This window comes from Colius striatus, chromosome 1 (genome assembly GCF_028858725.1).
Source record: "Colius striatus isolate bColStr4 chromosome 1, bColStr4.1.hap1, whole genome shotgun sequence".
Lineage (NCBI taxonomy): Eukaryota > Metazoa > Chordata > Aves > Coliiformes > Coliidae > Colius > Colius striatus.
In genome coordinates this window covers 128,613,113-128,628,815 of record NC_084759.1, presented here as the reverse complement: position 1 = coordinate 128,628,815, position 15,703 = coordinate 128,613,113, and the positions used below count along the sequence as shown (strand labels likewise).

Here is a 15,703-nt window from a genome sequence, read left to right as displayed (position 1 = left end):
AGGCAGAAACGCTGAAAGATTAATTTCTGTAACACACCTCCTCTCTATTACGTGAAGGGATCATGGCCCTTATGCTTTATGTTTGACTAGATGGTGAGATATGTACCTTTTGAATTTAAAGTGGTAAGTCATAAGAAAACAGAAAACCTTCCTCACTGAAGCTGAGGCAGCCCACATCTTTAACAAATTTAAGACACTTTAAGGACAAAAAACAACAAGGTGATTTAAAATGTACTTCTGTGGGCCTGTGTAATACCCCACAGGAGCCGGCTATCACCTTAGCTCGCTGCTGATGGAAAGGCATGGAACATTTCTGGGTGTGGTGTGTATTTACATCTCTCAAAAGAAATTGGTTACTGGGGCATTCAGCATATTTCTGAAGTGGTTGGATTCCCCTTCGCCCTCTACCTATTTATTTACAGTTCCCTTTCAAGTACAAAAAACATTTTCTGTAACCTCAGCTTCCTGATACAGCTGTTGTGAAGTCAGTTATTTACGATAACAAAAGTGAGACAATGCCTGTGGTTTGCGTGGGACAAAGGCAACCTTGTTTCTGTAAAAAGGGACAATCCTAGTGTGAGAAACACGGGAAAGCCTACAAAGTAGGACTCCAAGGGGATTATTTCATTAGTCCCACCACCTCCATAATAGCAAGCTTGACACTGCATTATCTCAAAGGCCACTGACAGGAGGTTTTTTCCTTTCCATAGGACTGGATGTTAATGGGAATGCAATTCGTGGAAAACTACCTGTTTGAAGGACAAGGCTTTGGAGATAGGTATCTTGGGAAACAAATGGATTGCAAGTGGGCAGAGAGGCAGTGAGTGTCAGAACACCAGCATTTCAATACCAATTACGCATTCTGTGGTCACAAGCAAGTCACTCCGCACCTTTGCTTACCTGCCATGAAACTGGTTTAATCATACTTAACTGTCTAAACCACAGATGTGGTGAAACTCACAGAATGCCAGTAAACTCTTGAGGTGACAGAGTAGCAAAAGGAAACAAGAAGCTCGTAATACATAGCATCATGGCTAATTATGAATGAAGATCACCAGTTCTGTTGTAGCCTAGAGAATGACACTTACCTGCTATTCTTCCAATTGGCATTGCATGGTCCTCAGGAGGGGATACAGACACCATGATGTGGTTCATATAAGCTAACTCTTCTCGGTGGGACAGGTTGATTGGCTTTACCTCCCTGTGCAGCCCATCTTCAGACAACCTTGGTGGTTTGAAATCGGAGTGCCTGGGGTTCAGTATCAAAGGATGCATGATAGGGCTGGGCATCAGCTGGATGACCCTGGTGTTCTCCTGGCGAGGGCTGGAGGGCTTCTGGAGCACCTCAGATGGAGGTGGGCAGTGATTGTTTTCTATCGGGGACACTGAAAGAGGATAGGGCTCCTGATGGTTGTTCTCTTGCTGATGCCTTGCCCCTGACACCCTGTCAGCTGGGGAGAGGCGACGGATAGTGTTGTCCATAGGGGACTTCAGTGGCCGCTGATCAGGATCTGGTGACGGACGGTGATTATTGGTGATGGGTGATCTAGAGCGATGCAAAAGTTCAATGGTTGGGGGGTTGTGGTGTACTGTTTCTGTGGATGGTCTTGAAGGTCTCTGGACAAAGCTATCTGTAGAGAAAAAAAGCCAACAACAACAAAATACAGATTGTCTATACTGTGATAAATGTGTAGGATCTAACTGTCAAACTGATAGCTGGGCTTACTGTTTACTGCTGCCAGCTTGGAAATGTTTTTATTCTTGTGACCTACAGATACACAGAAAACTACCATATAAATGTAGACAGTTCGCACTATACAGAGTGAAATCAGTATTCTGAAATCTCCCTCCACCACCGTCTAACGGTAGTTCCTGGGGAAACATGTGAAGAGAAATCCCGTTTTGAGAAGCTAACTGGAACACATGTGAAGAAAGTAAGATCTGATTCAGCTATTCTGTGTTTCTGAGCAGACACTTTGAAACTTATCTCCTGCAATTCATGTCTCTACATGTGGTTCCTGTTATTGTACTGTGATGAACATTGTAGAGGGCAGAGGTAAAGAGCGGAAATGTGTCCAGGGAAATACTGGGTAGTAAGTTTTACATGTTAGAGGCTTGGGTCAGGGCAGAGAATATTTTAGTCTGAAATATGGATTGGGTTACCTAAAAAACCCCATTGGTAGGAGGCTTTTTGTGAAAGACTAGCTAAATTTTATTCCAGCTTGATTTTAAAAGCATGTAGCATGTTCATGAGGATATTTTCACCTTGCTCTATTTAGGCCGTGCTGTCTACTGCTGGGTTGTCCCATATAGGCACTTATATTTCTCCAGCAAGAGGACTTCTAGCATCACTTTTGCATGAGTGTACTTCCCCAGTTGTGACCCTGAACAGCAGAGGTGGGGTAAATTATGGCACTAGGTCAGCGGCTTTATGTATTAACAATCCTCTCAAAATGAAATGCTTGGTATAAACACTGCAAACTTTCAACCTAACTAAGGGCATCAGTTTTGACTTGGGAAATTACTGACAAAGAAGAAAATACCACCAGAGCACAGTGACTAACAGGTTTTTATCTGAAAAACAAAGATCAAATTTCAGTGCTGTTTGTGGAAAGCCCTGGATGATAAGAGAAGGAAACTGCTGGGTACGTGTCAACAACTGAAACAAGTAGCTGCCTATTTGTGGCTGCCTGTTTGTTCACTCCATTTGCTCTGGTCTCCTTCAACGATTCTCTCACTCTCTTGTCAAGGCAGTGGTACTTGTTGAAAACTCTTTTGAGGTGAAGACTCAGGAGGTCCCACTGAGCTGGAACCCAGGCATGCATCAGGATAAGGAACAGCACTTACCCAGAGAATGGCCTGAACCAGAAAAACCTCTAGACCTCAGAAAATACAGTGCCAAGAAGTGAGAGAACACCAATCCTTTTGCCTACTCAATGGGCTGTTCAACTACATAAAGATGCCAAAGCGTAAACCCTGAAAGTTTAGGGAGAAACGACATTGCTCCAGAATACTTTTTTTCCACATATTTGTGTGTGAAAAAATGCATTTGCAGAGCTATTTGAGGTACTCACAATGAAACAGCTGGAGGACATAAAACTCCAGTTATATTTATTGTTCTTGTTTAAACCCAAACAGCTTTAAATATAATGTGGCCAGCTAATGTGGGATAGCCCAAATGATGTGAAGATCAAAGAGGAACGTATTTGCAACTATACCTACCTCTGTGGCTGTCTTTCCTTAAAGTCTCCTTTCTTTGCCACAACAGAAAGAAAACCAACCCCGAATTTTACACAGCGTCCTATCTTCTACACACCATCTACCCTCATCACTGTACATTCAAACAAACTGTGCTCATTCTTGGCCTGTAAATATAGACCACAATATTGTATTGTTTGTCATACTTATAAATAAGTGCCTTGGCTGTGGGGAGTGGCTCTCTTGAAAACAGAAAGGAATGCCTTGCTGTGCTTTCCACCAAGCTGTCTGCAAACATTAGTTGGCTCTGACAAACAGAAGCAGACCTATCTTCTCCCAAACCACAGCAATCCCAAACCAGGACAGGGTGCAGAGAAGGTAGGGACCAAGGAACTCTTTAAAAAGCAGCAAGATACACACTGGTGTTCACTGTCTTCCCTAATCTTTCTCTTTAAATACTTAACTAAAGAATCCCCTTGTGGCTGAAGTCGCTGTTTACCATGAAACAATTCAAACAGCTCCAAACAGTTCCACTGCCACTGATCACCCTGAATAGAACAAAATCCTCATCACATTCATTCCTTGGCATATCTAATGACCGTAAGCTAAGCACATATGGTGCATCACTTCCTGCAGGAATAGAATCACTCATCAGTCTGGCTCTTCATTCTGAGTGACCAACACTCTTTTCTTGAAGGGAAAGCTGTGAAAGGGAATTCAGCTCCCAGGAATATTGCTGACCTATCTGATCCATACAGGTATGGGCAAGGCTGCATTCACTCTGGGACTGCACAATTGCTGGCGTGACAATCCGGAAGACTGGCACTATTTTTCTTACTCATGAAAACAGGGGATGACAGTGTAAGCTTTCTGTATGGCATCCCATTAAATGACTCAGTGCTGAGTCAGAAGGACCACTGGACATGTAGGTAATTCACTCTCTGTTGCTCACCCCTCCACACGAATGGAGAACGACGCCCATAGGGCAGACAAAACCAATGTCAATGCATCTTGGAAATATTCTGAACCTCTGTCAGCTGATTTCAAATAGTCAAACCCACTTTACCGAAGCTACCAAAAAGCCACTAGATGGAAATTTTGGTCTCATCTGATTCTCAATTAGCTAACTTAAAATGAAAATATTTAAAAGTGGGACCATAAATATATAATCCATTAGAAAATAGCCAAAAGAGCCATCAGAAGAAAACAGAAAAAGATCACTGGAGTAAGGAGGGACTGTAAAAAAGATTCATTACCTACGAAGTTTAACCACTCAAAATTATGCCAAAGTCACACTTGATCATTCTCTTACAGTTTGTGACTTAGGCAGGGTTAAGTCCTATTTCTCACATTCATTCGTCTTTTCTACTGAGTTGCATTCTGCTGAGGGAAAACTGTAAACTTAATTGTGCTAGTTTCTGCCAAATGACTCAGTGAAACAGGAAGAAGAAAGAAGGAATGTCAAAATACACAAATAAACAAATCTACCTGCCTATAAATTCTTTGCATAGTGATTTTCTGATTGCTCAGTCTTGTGGCAGGCAAGCTGCAGTTTCTTTTGCTTGTTTTGAAGTTCCTCTCACAGCAAAACAAGAACTAATTTTTGTCATTATAAAGAAACGTTTTAAGTAATAGCACAGAGTTCTCATAGCAAAAACAGTGTTACTACCAGCAGTTAGAGTATTTTGAGGAAGAAATCAAAGTTGTTTCCTCATCATCCTGTGCTCTGACAGAATTGGTACTAGATTGCAAAGGACCTCTGTTTTAAGTAGCACACATGAAAGGCCAACTCAACATCCTCGTGAAATCTTCTCTAAAGTGAAAGTTCTTCCATATCTTTAGTGCAGGGGTGTCTGGGAGGGATGCTAGTAGTTCTGTTTGAAATTCACACTTGTGAGTGAATGCAAAGCTTCAGGCAAAAATGGATGTTTCAATCATGGTCTCTGGAAGATGCCTGTCTTAATATCCTACTCTCTCTTGCACAACTCTGCCAATTCAACCTCATCCTGACCTGTAGCACCCTCTTCTAATCTGAAATATTTACACAGCTGTGTGGAACCACTTCGGAGTGTCCTTATCCTACCTGCTGCTGCCCTGCTCTTGGCTTAGTCTCCAAGATTTGATGGTGCCATTTGATTCTGGCTTGCTAGGCTGGCCATGGGCAACTTGTACAGGGCTGACAGTACCCCTGAATCTTCTCTTGCAATCCTCGTTTGAGTCTTGGAATAATTTGTGCATCTTCTCTCCAGTTAGCAGAGACTAGAGTGATATCCTAACTCCTGTTCTCTTCTCCTCTTTACTTAAAAAAAGGAATAACACTAATTTTTTTTTTTATATATGAAAAAGTGAATTCTGACTGATGCTTTCATGGAAAGGATGCTTAAACAGCTTGGGCTTTATATTTTTCTTTTATTGAAGAAAATCAAGAAGTACTTTAGTGTGTATATTTTTAAAGCAAATAAAACCTTAATTTTCCATTAAAGGCAGCAGACTTACATTTTGATCTGTACTAATGAGCAGAAGAAACCAAAAGCTGCAATTCCACAAACATACTTACTCTTTCTTCACAACCTCTGACAGATGTGGTATGTGAGGACACTGCTGGAAGGATAACTAATAGCCTAAGCAAGTAGTTCTGATAGCAAAAATAAGAGATAACCTGAAGAAAAAAAACCCAACCCTTCTTTCAGTGTGAATTGTTCCATCAGCTCAAAAGCTGAGCAACATGTTGGGCTCACTGATAGGAATTCTGTCATGATGCGATGACAGGTTGTCAGCTGAAGTGTTTGCAAACAACTGCATCTAGTTGCATCTCCAGGATACTAAAAGTCCACAAACTACCTAATTGAGAGTGAGGACAAAGGAATCAATGGGGTCCATAAAATTTTCTGTTAGTTTTTCAGTCTGCGTCTTTCAAGTAGGCTTTGGAAACAGGACAAAATAACAGAAGATAAACAGACAATGGATGGTCAACTCCCTAGCCCAGTTTACTGCTCTAAAGTCATGGAGTCTAAAGGAGGAGAGTATCTTTATTTAAGTAACTTTAGAGCCAGTCATAATTCCTCACAGCCTTACCCTCCTCACTTTTATAATGGCAGCTCCCATAAGAATTAAACAGAGTTACCTTCATCATGATTCTGGTGTAATATGACCTCTGGCTGAGCATGGATAGAGTTCCCAGGGTGGAAGAAAGGTGTGAAGAGCATACGAGCTTTCCTTTGCTTCAGGATATGCTGAAGGAGTTCATACAAAACGTCACCTGAAAGACAAGCAGCAGGAAAAAATAAGTGAAAACCTATATACTGCTGAGAAGACTTACTTAGTCATCTGATGCATGAATTTGTGGCTCCTGGGTGCTATTTTCAGACCTCAAAATGTTTGGAGCAAAATCCTCTGTTTCACTGTTTTGCAAGGTTCTTCCCCGAAAGGAAAAAAAGGAAAAGAAAGGTGCACATCATGTCTCTGTGTATGACTGGAAAAATGGGAGAATTACAAGACATGGCTTTTATTACCCCAACAAGACATAAATGCCCATCCAAGAGCTCCAAATCTTCACAACCGGTAGTTAGTTCAGTGTCTTCCCTTCTCATAGCCTCGGAGTTGCTTACTGAATGACAGAGGTTGCTTACTTGGCTTCTCACTTTCTTAGACAGACACCTTAAGACACAGAATTCTTAACTGTAGAGCCCATAATTTATGCAGTGAGTTGCTGAGAGCAAAGATGGTGCTCTTCTTTAATTACTCAACAAGGATATGGGATAGAAAGTGTTGCAAAACCCTTCCAGGCAACACCGGTGCCTCAAGGCCAGAAGCAGTGTGCTATTAAGATACTCCACTCTTAGGAATCCACAGAAAGAAGAAAATTTTCTTTGAGAAGTTGCTTTGGGATGGACTCTAAGACTTGGAAAGAACTGAGATTTAACTATCTTGCATGTCTTTGTTGTGGTGACAGCTCCTGGAGATACTCGAGTACTACAGGTGTGTTAGGAATTTCTGTACATTACTATTGGTGCCATGGGATAGACTCCTGAGAAGCCCAAATGAGATCCCAATGCTCGTTATTTCTAGGTTCTAGAATCTGTATGGAATTTGCTTCAATCGGCAACATCAGACTATGGCTGGCCAAGGAAGAGAACACAGGTGACTTGGTGCTCTGTGTGGGTGAATACCTAAGTTGAATAGGCTGTTGAGTTGCTTTGGTGTCACTTCCACAGGATTGTCTACAGTGAATTGCACTGCACCAAGCTGACATGTTCTTCCGTGAACTGATCCTGAAACTTGCTTCTTTTCTGTTTGCAGGCAGGCTGTTCCTCGCTTCCCTCCCCATTCCCTAGCACCAGAATTGTTTTATCTCTCCTCAGTGGAACAAATCACCACAATATATGATTCTACGAGTATCTGGAAGACCAATGGACTGACTGCTTACTTTCTGTCTTTTATATATCACATTCTGTACTCATGCCCTTCCTCCAACAACATCTACAGGAAACACATAGGTACTTATACATTTTGTCTGATGTAACCAGTTGTGCATTTCAACATGAAAATGTATGACACAGGGTAGAAAGTCTCTGGACCTTAAATTCTGTTTGCCACTGCTCATATTATAGAGGAATGGGTTGCAGCAACGGCATAATTTATGAAGAGGAACTTAATGACGTTTTACTTAGGAAACCTTGGATTTTCTGGGAGAGTTTTCTCAAGAGTGTAGAGGCTTTTTAATATTTTTTGCGATGAGATTGCACGCTGTGTGCCACTTGTCCTGTCTCTATAAACTGCCGATGCTTTATTTGCGGACAGGTTTAATGTCTTAGCACAAAACAGTTAAAGCCGTTCTGCTTTACATAGTTCAGCTTCCTTTATTTTTACTATCTTGGCTGCTTTTACTGTCTCAGCAGTGACTTTAGGGCATTTTTTAAAAGGGGATTCCAATACCTGAAAACCTAATTAAAAACAAAGCCTCAAGAACTGGTTACCTTTTCCATGTTTAGTACATGAAAGGCTAAAAAGTGATTTTACCACAAAATTTGCATCTTTGAATGGAACAGTGACTTAATCATAACTAGTGCTGAAACACTCCAAGCAACAAGGTAGCACTCTCCCTCTCCTCTGCTGCCTCCCTTCCCTGGCCAGGAGATCAGCTGTGGGGCTGTGAGCTCATTTTTTTGTTAGGACTGCTGGAAGGCTGGATGTGGTTTCCCTGGTTCAACTATGAAGGGAAAGGATACAGCTTTTATGTAGCTACGCTCTTGAAAAATTTAATGCCTCTATGGCAAACACTATTTCACAGTTCTTAAATTTCACGTATAGTTAATTTCTGGGAAATGCTGAGGTAATGTCCCTTTATCTACAGTCATCTAAATGTTTAGGGACTGACTCAGATATCATCTAAAAAGTTTATTATAATTGGGAAATACCTGGAGAGAAAGAGGAGAGAAAAAGCAGGGGAGGAGGCCTTCAGTTTGGTTATTTCATTCCAAGTTTAGCTAAACAAGGGCTTAACCTTCTGCATAAAGTGAGGATGTGTAAGCCAGAGGCCCTTCTCTGGGAATGATCTATTTCCAGCCTACAAATGTTTTAATCCTACTCATTTCAAGTGCCCTCATGGCACACAAGGGGAAGAGCAGGGCCATAACTTGCAGGCAGCAAGGCATTGGGATGATAAGGGGAGTTGCAGTCCCTTATAGCCCTTGCCCACATCCTCACTTACAATACTCCTTTTGCCTTAAGCAGGACTAATCTTTTAAATGAATTATTCAAAGTGGTGTACCAGAACAAAAAAAAAAAGAGATGTTTCTAGACATCAGTTTCCACCGCTGCATTACACTGGTGATAGACATGAATGTCGGGCATCTCCTTCCATACAAAATTAGTCCTGGATTTGAAGCACATGCAGATGGGGCAGATTCTGCAGGACTGTTGTGGGGTTCCGTTTAAGGGAGTCACCAAGCAGCCCGATGCAGAATTAGTGCCATGGCTTGTTTATCAGCTGGATCTAAGCAGCACCAGCTGTACTTCTGCTCCTAGTGAGCCGAGCTGTGCACTGGAAGCCTCCTCACAGCAATTCTGTCACCACTTGGTTCAAACTCTTTGATCACCTATGGTGACTGAATTATGAGCCTTTGTATTCAACAGGAGTACCTTGTATGGTCACAAAAGAAAAGCTCACAACAACTTGTATTTAGTTAAACATCCCTAACAAAGGAGGGCAGAGGTTTACTCTCACTCTAAAACTGGAGCAGCTAGACCGCAAGGGATATAAATACAGGCAGGCACACACTTCTAAATCTTCTTTGTGAATAAATGAAGACATAATTTGAGCAACAGGCAGACTGATTCACACATCTGTTTGTGCTGTGTCTTGGGCTGGAATCCATCCAGCACGTGAGAGAATACCGTAAAGTAAAGCAAAGCCCACAGGGGCTGTTAAATACAAGAAAGGTCCTCCAGGGAGGAGTCTTGCAGTCACTTTCAGCAGCACATTAGCCAAGCCAACTGTGAGGCAAAATGCTAATACGGGCTTCTTAAAGCTGCTAGAGTACTTGATTAACTTGCTACTGTAGCTGGGTCTGTGAAAAGATAAGCCTTTACAGGAAGGAGCTGGAAGTCACAAAGTGCTGCCAGAGAAGTTTGCCTTCTAGGTGTTTTGCAGGGAGTTTTAACTAGAAACATGTTGGATGTTTGTGCCTGAATTTGCATTCAAATTTGTCCACAACTCAGGTGTATCAGGATTTCCTTTCCTTATCGTCCTTTTTGTCTTTGCCTCATGCAAGTGTCTCTGTGCTCTTTCTCTTCCCCTTGCCCAGTCCGTCGCAACAAATGTGACCATTTTGTCCTCTGACCCTCTCCAGATTTTGTCGCAGCTTCCTCTCTCTTTCCAATCATAGCTTCTGTAAACAATCCTCACCTGAATGAGGAGACCTGTATCGAAAGTCCTCTTTGGTCAGGAGCAGCAGAGCCTTGCCATTCATTTCAAAAGTGTTGCTCTCAATCGGCCTCAAGGAAAACTCCTTCTCTGCCCACCTGAGCCACTGCGCCACATCATCCCTGCTCCAGTAAACGGGCTGCAAACCTGTGGCAGGAAGAGACCATGATTGTGTTAACAAATCGAGACAAGCCACGGGAATATAGGCAAACATGAGTGAACCCCCTTTTCTCCCCGCACTGTAATTTGCCACGTCTCACGGGAAGATGGAGGAGAAGAATGTCATGCTGAGGTGGAATTACTCTAGGTACTGGACTGTGAAATACTCTACTAGTTTAGGCACCTTGGTTTATCTGTGACACATTGAAAAACAAGAACTCATGAAGAAAAAGCTTCTAGGTCATTAGTTCATTTCAGGTTTCCACTGTGAGATGGGATTTTCCTCCAGCTGCTCTTTCTGAGGTGCTGAGCATGCAAGAGACAAAGTATTTGGCCCCATCCATCCTTGGTGCACATCCTTTTGTAGAAGAAAGGCGTGCTCTCTCTTCATATGCCCCTTGTAAAGTCGTCCATCAAAAATAATGAAAAGCAGTCATAAGCAAGAGAGCTGTGGCCAGACTTCCCTCGAAGTGGCTGGGGTCTGTAAAGAAGGGCTGCTTAATGTGGCCTAACAGTGTGTCTGTCAGCGGTCATCAGTGCAGTGTAACAATGTGTCTGTCAGAATCACACAATCTTAATGGTCAGTAGGAACCTCGAAAGATCATATAGTCCAGCCCCCCTGCCAGCACACGGCCAGTTAGAATAGGTCACATAGGAAACTCGACAACCCATCTGGGCAGCCCATTCCAGTGCTCTGTCATCCTCACAGTGAAGAAATTCTTCCTTGTATTTCTTTGGAACCTCTTGTGTTCCAGCTTATACCCGCTGCCGATTGTCCTATCATTGTGAACAGTCTGGCTTCATCCTCCTGACACCCACCCTTTATGTATTTGTAAACATCAGTGGTTATCAGTGTGGGTACAGTTGGGAAAGGTGCATTCAGACTGGATCCCCCTTCCCACAGCTGCTGTTACATTCAGCTGGTGCTGTTCCCACTCTGGAAAGCAAGTGCTGAGGCTGTGGCACCTTCAGCACTGCTTTAGCTTGTGTTCCTTGTATAGTGATAAAATGTTACCAATGTAACTGCAGCCATATAAGGGTGGTATGCCACTTTACAGTAAAATAGCATGTATGTTCTGTTTGGGCACAATTTTTCCAGGGCTCCAAAGAGAATCTGGCACTCCCTTTCTCCTAGTCAGTTCACACAGTATATCCAGCCTGGACTACTATGTTTACTCATAGTGGCCCAAACAAGTTACCATGAAAGACCAAGACCTTTTGCCTGCTACCTTTATTTGGTCCAGGCAGACACCTGAGAGGTGTAACAACTCAATATCTGTTTTACAGACAAATTTAAAATCACTTCCTTCCCCTGGAGAGAAGGCAGAACGGTGAAGAGCTTTTTATAACCAGGTAGAGAGATTATCTCCAATCCACTGGGAGATAAAAGCTTTCTTTCCTTTTCCCCCTTTCGAGATGACTCATTGTTTGACTTGCTACAATGTGTTGCACAGAAATGAAAGCTTCTCACTGTGCACAGGAACATAAAATTTGCTGTATCTGATCAGATCTCTGGTACACAGCGTCTGGCAGGGGCTAATATCTTATGCTTCAGAGGAAGACGAACCTCCCTTCCTCATATTGCACCTGGCTGATTGTATGCTGTGCATAGGAAGAAATTTCCTTCCTTGCACACCATTCTCTGAGATCTGATTACCCTCCTCCTACTAAGCACAAAAAGAAACTTGGGAGTTGTACTGTTCTGTTTTGTTTTAGTTTTTACTTCTCTAACAGATAGGCAATCCTTTTCTTTCTGTTTTAGCAAGAGGTCACATGCAGTGAATTGCATTCTGCTGCTATGCCAGATTCCCAGACAGCAGCTTTGGAAAGTCCCAGAGCCACAGCTGCATACAGAACTGAATCTCAGTCAGAAAAGGAATCGAGATCGAGCCTGAGAAAGGGTCAGATCTGAACGAAGGAAGGGATGTTTTCATGGCAGCAGCAAGAATTTCCACTGGCTTTCAACTGTCTCTGTCACACTGCATTATGTACCACACAGAAACAAGAAGTAACATTTATTTATTTATTTATTTATTTATGAAGGACTTAAATTCTCTCCCCCCTATTGAATTAGCTTCTGATTACTGGGTCAGAGTTTTCTGCAGGATCTTTCCTTTTGGAGGGACTGGGGTGAGGTGTAGATCTGCCGAGACACTGAAACCACCATCTAAAATGCCAGAGAGAGGTTCATCTCTTGCTGTGTATGGGATTATTCCTACAGAAAACACACTCCAGATCCCAGGCTGCTGTTGGGCAGCATGCACATTACAGAATCACAGAATCATTACACTTTGAAAAGACCTTTAAGATGATTGAGTCCAACCACTAACCTGACACTGCCAGGCTCATCACTAAACTAAACCATATCCCTCAGCACCTCATCTATGCATCTTTTGAGTATCTCCAGGGATAGTGACTGCAGCTAAAAGAGTAAGAAGCCAGATGTGATGCAGCCAGACCACAATGTATGAAAGACTTTAGAAGTCCATCTGAGGACTACTTGAAATGCTCATGCATTGGTTTCCTCCTTTTCCTTCCTCATGCCTCCTCCTTTGCCATGCCATGTAAGTAATAAGTTGCACAAAGGAGCACTGCCATGTGCAAATCTAACTGGACTTCTGATACGCACTTCACAAGATGATGCACGAAACAAAAGAAGGGGAAATAAAATGTGGCCGACAGACAAAGCTACATGATAACTTCACATGATGTGCATACTCCCTTACAGATAATAATTTAATAAATAAATAACTCCCTGTACAAACATAGATCAATGTTTCCCATGTGCTGGTGATAGTGTATTTTTGCTTGCTGTTCAACTAATACAAAAAAATACCACATCTAAAAAGAGGTTTAGATGGATTGGCACTAGACTCACAACAGCCAGATAAGTTACACAGACTGGGAGAAGCCACGTGTGCTGCACTGCAACTCTGAAACAGACCCAACACTTCATGCTGCAAATCAAGTATCTGCTGGGTTTCAGCATTTTCAAAACCCTCCTGAATGTGTTCCTGAGTGACCTGATCTAGGTGGACCTGCTTGAGCAGAGGAGGTGAACTAGATGATCTTTAGAGGTCCCTTCAAATCCCCAGCATTCTGTGACTCTGTGTGAAAAACCCCAAAGTAGTATATCCTAGGACCACTTGGCTTCTAGTTACTGAGAATCACCAAGCAGCCTTTCTAATTCAGTTTGGCTATCGCTAAAATGAGTGGGTGGACACGCCACATCTCTCCACTCACAGGGTGATACCATAATTGCACACTCACATTATGTTTGGAAGACACGAAGTACCGTAAAATAAGCTAATCGCTTTTTCCCTAGATGGACTGAGTCTTCTCTCATTTCCCTCCCTCCCTGCCCTGCCACTTTCCTGGGAAGTTAGTTTCTCCAAAAAACCTCTTTATTTGCCTGCCTCCACTGCATGCCCATTTGCTTTGTAAGGCTGAACCAGTTCAGTTGCAGAAGGCTTTTCTAGGGGTGCAGACTGACGCTTCTTCAGAAACCACTTTTAAAAAAAAAAAAACACCTCTTTCATGAACACACAGAATTTACTAAATTTGTACCTCACCTTCTTTGCCTTTTCTTAAAAAGAAGCCGTTGTTTTTTTGAAAACAAGGGCATGAGAGGGTTGGCTTTGCAGCTGAGGGATTTTAAAGCACAGCATACATAGCAATCAGTATGTCCTGAAAATGCTTTCCTATACTCTCCATGAAAGAAAAATTAATCCTGCTTATACATTTTTTCTTTTTTTGGATGCTGTTTCTTATTTTTCTCTCTCCATCTTCTCTTTTATTGTCATGCCCACAGTAGAGCAAAATGGGCTCTTTTTATCTCTCCAGTTTTGTACTCTGTGAAAGCTAACAGCTTTGTCTTCAACTAACAAAGATATTTACTAAGCAGAATCAAGTGAGGAAAATAAGTACTGTGTTACAAAATGAGGACAGAGTTTCACGTGTCTAACTGACTGCTGAAACTAGTGGGAAGGCTTTGCTGCTTTCAGTAGGTTCAAATCAGACACCGGAGATGCAGCTTTTCTCCCGATATGCCCTCTTGGTGGCCAGTGTTGCCACAGACTTCAGAAGTTGAGTTTTGACTGAGTCAAAACTGGAGTCAGGAATCTCCAGGAGTCAGACCTGGCTTTGCTCCCATCTCTGCCATTGATCTGCTGGCTGAAATCTGGCAAGTATTCCCAATCTTGGTCTCCCTATCTGCAGAGTATAAAAAAACCCCACAACAACATAAACTTGTTTAATTCAATAGCTGAAAGCAGGTTAGGCAAAACCACGTAAACCATCAGAAACTGTCTCTATGAGATCCATTGCCTTCTCTAGCCTGTCATCTTTCGGCTTCCAAGTACCATCTCCAGCAGAGTAAAAACAATGATTTATAGACAGCTTCATATGCATTAAGCAGGGAAAAAAATTTGTGCTAACCTCCCTAATATCGCAGGCTGCCACATTGGTGTCTTAGTAGATTATCTACTTATGCTGCTTATTCCTCTCCTAATGTCCTGTTTGGAACACCTGTTAAACTAGCTACCTTGTGAATGATGAGAATGATTAATTCTCATGCCCCAGGGCACAAGCTGATAACCATCTGGACAGCAGAAGAAATCCACTTTTCTCTTCAAGGACAATGCAAGAGGGGTCGATGAGGTAGTTTACATCTTCAAGTAAAACTATTTACTCACATCCAGGCATTTACACACATACACACATTTACACAGCACACACAGACACACACACACAGGCAGAAGAATGTCTATATTTGTTGAAGAGGAGTTTAAGTTGATGGTCTCTAAAGAGTTCATTCCTTTTGACAGTGAGCCCCTCGGGAAACTTAAGCACGGTCAGGCTTTGAAGTTGGAAAAATAGTGTTCTGCTTACTTAATATAACCTCCTGCACCTAAGACTACACAGCTAGCAATATTTGCATCTGACCTCAAACTTTGTTTTTTTAAGACATGTAGCCAATCTTGAATCTTGCTAAGCACTTGTAATCAGCATCTCTTTTTGCTTTGGAAGTCAGGGTGTGCATTTACAGTACGAGTAGCTATGCCTGGCGTATGTAACAGACACGTCTAAAACCTGAAGTGTAATGTACTGTAGGCTGTTTTCACCTTGACTCATTTTGGAACAACCTGAAGACACAAATCCAATGCAAAGTGGGATGTATGGTACTACTGAGAGCTGCTGTTCCGTTTTAGTTTCGAGATGAGGATGCAGCCACACAACAGCATGCATGATGGAAACAGCACTCACAGTAAGTTTCCTCTCACTTTTTGTTCCACTTCGGCCAGGCACTCCATCCTTACGCCTGGCTGCCTGGCAGGCAGGATGATGAGGCGAGAAGGGGGTAAAGACAGACCTCTCATTTATCCCTGCTTTCCGCAGGGCAGACAGAATTGTTCTCACTCC

General features: G+C 42.4%; 1 protein-coding gene across 3 annotated transcripts in view; it reads right to left on the bottom strand.

Moving 5' to 3' along the window:
- Positions 1 to 15,703, bottom strand: part of ETV6 (ETS variant transcription factor 6) — a 136,411-nt gene that overhangs the window by 21,285 nt on the left and 99,423 nt on the right. For all 3 annotated transcript variants that reach the window (XM_062007139.1, XM_062007146.1, XM_062007155.1), the window contains 3 exons: positions 10,106 to 10,270; positions 6,323 to 6,457; positions 1,089 to 1,631 (listed from right to left, as the gene is read on the bottom strand). In XM_062007139.1, coding sequence (XP_061863123.1) covers positions 1,089 to 1,631; positions 6,323 to 6,457; positions 10,106 to 10,270 — 843 coding nt within the window. The remainder of the gene's footprint in view (positions 1 to 1,088; positions 1,632 to 6,322; positions 6,458 to 10,105; positions 10,271 to 15,703) is intronic.